Source organism: Neodiprion pinetum, chromosome 3, assembly GCF_021155775.2.
Source record: "Neodiprion pinetum isolate iyNeoPine1 chromosome 3, iyNeoPine1.2, whole genome shotgun sequence".
Lineage (NCBI taxonomy): Eukaryota > Metazoa > Arthropoda > Insecta > Hymenoptera > Diprionidae > Neodiprion > Neodiprion pinetum.
This window is the reverse complement of record NC_060234.1, coordinates 43,377,083-43,384,145: the sequence shown is the minus strand read 5'-3', so window position 1 is coordinate 43,384,145 and position 7,063 is coordinate 43,377,083. Positions and strand designations below refer to the sequence as shown.

The following is a 7,063-nucleotide window of genomic DNA, read 5'->3' as shown; positions in this document are numbered from 1 at the left end:
CGAAGCGCTGGGCGCAGGACAGAAACGAATGAAGGGTCTGTAGGATCCCCACCACTGGCTGGCTGCTTTCCTCTCTTCTGTTTGCATTGTTTGATGTCAAACATTGGGCACAAACAAGCGAGGACGAAGAGGGCGTCGACTCGGAGTCCGTCGGCCTGAAGGATCCCTCAGTTGGTGCGGTTCGGCGCCTGGGCGGGCTCGAAACCCTAGGAGGCGGTCCAATCCAACGGTATATAACTCCCCACCATTCCCGGGGCGTCTGTAGAGTCGGGTTGACGCTTCTACCGTTGGCTCGTCGTCGGCAGTCTTCGTCCAACGTGCATGAGGTGAAAACGTCAAGAGTCGGATAGATTGCACCATACATATATATACATATATATGTATATATACGTACGTATGTATATAACGAGTTTGAAGGAAAAGTGAGAAGAACAGGAATCGGACACTGGTTGCACGGTACGTGATCCGGTCTCCGTGGATGTGGTTTTATTTGTCGTTGCGTTTTTGGAATGTCGCAGAGTGATAAATCGCCTACTGTTTCGTGTGATTCGATGAACGGGACGATATAACGATTCGGTTTGCCCCGAACAGTGTACCGGCAGCAGTGTTTTATGAACGGAAAATATAGGACCTATACGCGTATATAATACCGGACCGACGAAGTCACGTGTACCGGAAGGTGTGCGAGTGTCGATGCGGACTGTTTGAATCGGGCCCGGAGACCCTGCACGTCTTCAGTTGATAAAGTGCGCCGGAGGGACGAAGCACGAGGTTGAGGAGATGGTGAACATGGAAGGATCCGGGGAGCACACGGTGACCGTGTCGCTGCCGCCCCCCAGGGCCACCCTGAAATCTAACTTCAGTATACGCAGCATCCTCCCGGAGGCCTGTGCCGTGACCCCGGCGCCGCAGAGCCTCACGCCGACGAGCCAGTCCTCGAGCCCGGTGCAGGATGCTACCGCGGAGGACACGGACGAGGGTAGCGACCTGGACGTGACAGGGTACGACGACGGCGCCGACACGCCGCCGTTGGACTGTTCGAGAGGCAACGCGGGGGGTAGTCCGGGGAACGGTCCTGGGGCGAGGAAGGAGCAGGAGGCGCGAGAGGCGGAGGAGAAGAAGAAGTCGGAGAAGCCGCCGTACAGCTACAACGCTCTCATCATGATGGCGATACGGCAGAGTCCGGAGAAGCGGCTTACCCTGAACGGTATATACGAGTACATCATGCGGCACTTCCCCTACTACCGCGACAACAAGCAGGGCTGGCAGAACTCGATAAGGCACAACCTTTCCCTGAACAAGTGCTTCGTCAAGGTGCCGCGGCACTACGACGACCCCGGCAAAGGTAACTACTGGATGCTGGACCCGAGCAGCGAAGACGTATTCATAGGCGGGACGACCGGGAAACTCAGGCGACGAACGACCGCCGCGTCTCGTTCCAGACTCGCCGCCTTCAAGCGAAGCGTCGTCCTCGGGGGCCTTAACGGCCTCACCGGACTCAACGGCCTCTACCCTGCCCTCAACCACTCGCCCTACGTCGCCCCCGCCTGGCCTCCGTCGCTCTACGCGCTGCCCTACCTCCACCGGGCCGGGCCCTACTCCGTGCCATCTGGATACCCTGCGAGCCTTTTGCCGGGGGCGGCCGCCTCCGCGAATCTACCGTGCAAGCCGCAGCCTCTTCCAGCGGCCGCCGCGCCCCCGGCTCACGGCGCCTTCTCCATGGAACGACTGCTCCAGGCCCCGACGTCGGCTTACCACCCCGCGAGTATGCCGCCGGCTAGCGTCGCGACGTCCGCCGCCGCCGCGGCCGCCGCCGCCGGAGCTTACAACGACTTTTACTCGACGCTGAGGAGCCTCGCTGCTCATCAACAGCACCAGCAGCAACAGGCCGTTCTCCAGCAGCAGCAGCAGCAGCAGCAGCATCAGCAACAGCAACAGCAGCATCAGCAGCATCAGCAACAGCAACGCCGGTACCAGCAGCAGCAGCGGCATCATCTCCCTCAGCAAACGTCGACCCCTCTCAGCCAGACGCCTTCCACCACCGGCTCCCCCGACAGCAGCCCGGAACCTCATCCCCCGCACTCGCCCCCCTTGTTGCACCAACGCTAGCAGGCCCTGCGTCCTGGCATGCCATTCTTCCGATTCTTTGAAGCTACCGAGTGAGCCGATAACAGCTCTGACGGCGGGGCAGTGCTGAAATCGGTAATTTGGCTTCATGATTTTTTCGTTGGTGTTACGTACTGTAAAGGGGGGCGAGTTGCAATGCTTTGCGATATAACGACCGGTGATGTCGGTTGAAAGGGTCAGAAGGGGGCCGAAACCGTTTGCGGTATTAGCTGAAATCGCGATAACGGATGCGCTGACTTCAATAGAGTATTAATTCACGCGTAATTTGTGTAAATATATTATTTAGAACGTTGCACGTATAAAAAAGTTATATTACCTCGTTGTATATTTAAAAGTAAAATACTCGGTGATCTCCGGTTTAAATGTTATTATACATGTAAATATGGACAGAGAGAGATCTTGTAGATAGTCAAAAATCAACTTAATCTATTATTACTATTGTATCGACAATATTGTATACATATATGCCTGCGTATACGATGTGCATACACGTATCGTATACGCAAGACGAATGCAATGGGTATACATATATGTCTGTACAGATTCTTATAGACATGAATAATTATACCCCATATACAGCTTAGATTGGACCGCAGTACATACCTACTGAAAAATTGAATAAATATAATTTATACGTAGAACAAAGAAATGTTATAATACACGTTTATTATATATACATGGCACACATTATATATATGTATAATTGTATACTGACGTACAATGTCGCTTGAATCGCTAGGCTATAGGCGCCTCAATCTTCGTTATGCACGGTGCAGCTCTTTATACTGGCGTACTTATTAAACACACCATAGCAATTCTAACGCTGCGCGTTATACACGCGACGATATGATTCTCGGTATACGATAGGTCGTAGTAACACAGAGTCGAATCTCTAATTACTATACATTCGTAGTATACCTGTATACCTGTATACATGTATCGCTGATATATATATATATACACCTTGTTTGTACAAAACAGATTAATAATTTCGTTATAAATATGTACATATATGCAGTGATATTATATATTGAAGAATATAAGGACACAATGAGGATGCAGGAGTGAAGTACAGAGAAACTATGATTACGAAATAAACTTCGAAATCTTTTAATATAACCGTTGTAAATTTCGTCAACTTATTTTTCAAACACCTAAACCCTCCGCTCCGTTAATTATGACCATGTAAGCCGAGCGGTACCGTTAATCATAAACCTATAAATAGACCGATTCATGATTATAGTCAACCATAAATGAAATTCTTGAATACAGCTCGATAGCTGATTTCCAACCCATTCGTTTAATTTAACACGTGTACAAGTGTAAGGGACTGGATTTTTTCGCCAAGTTTTCCTTCCATCTGCATAACCTCGGAATCAGATACAGCTAATTGATACAAAGAGTAAAGTAGGTACGTGGGAGGTAGATATCACCACACTTCAAATTGCGTCGAGGAAAAGTTATGCGGGTTTCCGTAATAAAATTAACAAGCAGAACCCGCTGGCTGTCAAAACAAAATACTTCATAGGCGTTGGAATTTGGGACGTAAGTTTCAATGCTAATGGTTCCGGGCATTGCTGTTGTATACCTGGAAAAACTGTCCGCGAAAATAAAAACGCTGCCAGTGCGGCCTTGCCAATGTTTCTTGGGTGCACCGAAGACGCAATGACTTTTGTATCCCGAGCCAGTACGTTCCAGAAATATCGTTTTATTGCTTCCGACATAACCATAAACCATTCGAATACACATTACAGGTAGGTATTATATCTAGACGGAGCCTCAGCCATGGAGTCGCAACTCCAGTTGAGGCATAAATTCGTCCTTTGACCTTAAATTTACCCCCTCCAGCTGCGGCGGACGTTGAAGCTTTTCCTCTGAAACTCTCACTGTCGGCTGATTTGCGGCCAAACGACCCGGAAACCACCAGGGAACTCACCGATCCAAGGACTTTGGGAGGACCGTAAGTCCAAGTTGCGCGTGGGTCGATGTGACGTGGTGTGTTTTACCATACATCACGGAGAGAAGAAGAAGAACAAATTTTACTCAAAACTCCAGAAAAAGAGGGACGCATCAGGGTTTTTTATATAAAAAATACCCATGCGAACTATGTATATTTTTTACTACAAATGTAGCTGATTTTATTTCGAACACAGTGGTTTTCACTGACTCTACAGTAAATTCTGCATTTTACAAAGTATGTTTTACCAAAAAACCTGACGCGTCTCTCTTTTCCTGCAGTTTTGAGTAAAATCCGTTCTTTTATTACCTCCGTGTACACAATTACAATTCAGCGAATCGAAATTGTAGCTGGCGTAGCTGCGAATATACGCGCCCAAGTTTGCTATTTGATAAATGTTCAGAAACGTGACTGCTTAATTCATTCCACATAGGTATATCAGCAATTCTTGTGTTTCTATTTCTTTTTTTTTTTATCTTTGTCCGAAAAAGAGAATTTTCATCTACGACTGAACCCAAAACTCGGCATCTTCACTCGAGCCAGACACGGCAGTGACGCGCTTGTGCTTGTGGGCGTTTGAGCGCTCGAACGTTTAAGCGTTTAAGCATTTAAGGGGTGTGCAGATGGGATTGTGTGACCCGCTCGCGGGTCAGCGAGCCGCGGATCGACGCTGTTATTTACTGCCCTGTAACGTCCATCTGCATTAATGATCGTTAACGGGACTGAAACGTTCCAATGCTCTTTCGAATAAGGTAGTAAAGTCCGAAAATCAAAATTTTGTGCAACACCTCGAACCCCTAACACCTTTATCGTATTACGAGGATAAAGATAAACTGTTTTCTTTCGTTTCCAAAAATTCTGGCACGTTTGACAGCACAGACGCTGTCCTGTGCCTGATCGTTTTTCCTAAAATTCGTATGAAATGCAATTTTTCGGGCATTACCCGGATCGGTGAAAAATCGGGATGCGGCATGCACGAGTCACGTTGTCAGGGCTGTGACAGCTACATACGTACATGCGCGTGTGTGCGGTTATAATTAGGCGGGCGCATGTGCGCGCGGCATCCATATCCCTTGAGAAATTTCCTTCGTACCTTACAACGGTGGCACCACGACTGGAGCGACGCGAAGTAGGTACGTGATGCGACGGACGCGTGGACGCGGACACATGCTGGGGCCACTTGGACCAATTTATATTGTCAGGACAAGTGTTTATGCCGACTTTGCGACCGACCCCTCGCCGATGCGACGTCTACGTGACGGTATGCGGCGGCTATCGTTGAATTATAACCTGGCAACGATGTCGCGGTATCAAAGTAGGTACGCTAATGCAGTTGCATAATGTCTTATACACACATACCTATGTTACATGCATTGAAATATACGCCGAGGAACAAGTTATAGCTACGTATATACCGATTTAAGTCTTTTTTATGGCTCTTTACAGGAGATCAAGTCACCCGTTTTACCCCCCCTTTCTAATTATCTAGTAGTTGTCATAAATAACAGACGTATACAAGAGCTCTTATATGTTATGAAATGAATAAGGTTGCTACGTCAGCCAACATTATTGCAAAAACAGTCCTGTTTCAGACTTTAAGCCGATAACACGTATCGCTATTAAACGCATTTGTCCCATAATTTAATTTCCGCCTGTTTTGATCGCTTCTTCATCGCTCAACGAACCTGATTAATTTCCGAAACACCCAAAAGTTTGACAATATTCTTCTCCGAAGACAAGACAAAAAAAATTGCATGAAACTTGTTTAGTTACCTTATGCTTACTGTTAGTTTGTAGAAAAAAACAAATTGAGAGTATATATATATGTGTGTGCGTGTGCGTGTGCGTGTGCGCGTGTGTGTGTGTGTGTGTGTGTGTGTGTGTGTGTGTGTGTGTGTGTGTGTGTATGGCGAAACGTGGCATCGCCATTTGCGTTGGCATTGTCGTGCAGCAGCGGTAGAAACCGTGGTTATGGTTATTTTGACAGAAAGTAAAGTTCGCCATCTTTGAATGGCAGCGATTTATAAGGTGTTTATACAAACGAGGGGTAGAGGCACCGTAGCTAGAGAGGGAGAGAGAGAGAGGGAGAGAGGGACCGAGGGCTGAATCCGGCCGCACCACCAGTAGGTTTGGGGTTGGTTGGTTGACCCGTGAATAGATTCGGTGCGGCGGTGTGTCGTTACATTATTCCAAAGTTGGGGTTGCCCGGGGCCCAAACGCCACCCTGCAGGCATGTGTGCTAGGTTATAGGTATACGTCTGCAGGATCCGGGGCGCGAAAGCGTCGGAACAGCGAACTACACGGACGTAGGACTGGTTTCGTTAAAACGGGGCGCGTTTTAGGGGCGGCCTCTACCCTCGGCGCTCTCGGCCAGGGATGCGAATTTCAACGATCAGCCTAGGGGATGGATGGGTTTCGATATACTCTATACCGCATCCCCGGCTAGGGGGGATTTGCTCGGGCTATAATGTCCCACTATCCCGGCGATGATGGTGGTCGTCTTGCGGTTTAAACACGGTGTTGTGCCGCAACCCCGGCAAGTCAACATCGTGTGTGTAATGTATAAAATTTTGCGAATGCAAAATCTCGTATTCGTTTTCGATTATTTACACCCGAAAGCAGTGTGATTAATTGTATTGCCGTGAGTGATCGGAAGTGGATTTATAGTGAACTATAGGGTGGAACAAACATAGTTTCGCATCGTTGTGCGTTTTATACGCAGAAACTGCGATTCAAAATGCTAATTGCAAAATCGTAAACATGTTTTTTCAACCGTGTATACGAATATAAAAGGCATCGGGTACGTAACGTTGTTTTTACAACAGATTTTACCAAAGTCATCGTCGGATACCGTAACGCACATGATGTGGATCGCCTGGACATTATCTAATTCTAGAAACGAATCGCCCAAGGATCGATGAAACGATCGGTGCGAACGAAGATTCGTAACTTTGAATTTGATTTTTTCACATCAGACCT

General features: G+C 47.9%; 1 protein-coding gene across 1 annotated transcript; it reads left to right on the top strand.

The window, feature by feature from the left end:
* Nucleotides 1–277: 277 nt before the first annotated feature.
* Nucleotides 278–3,246, top strand: LOC124214240 (forkhead box protein fkh-2). Its single transcript, XM_046616452.1, has one exon. It carries the CDS (start codon nucleotides 781–783, stop codon nucleotides 2,107–2,109), a length of 1,329 nt encoding a protein of 442 aa, XP_046472408.1. The 5' UTR covers nucleotides 278–780; the 3' UTR covers nucleotides 2,110–3,246.
* The last annotated feature ends 3,817 nt before the right edge of the window (nucleotides 3,247–7,063 follow it).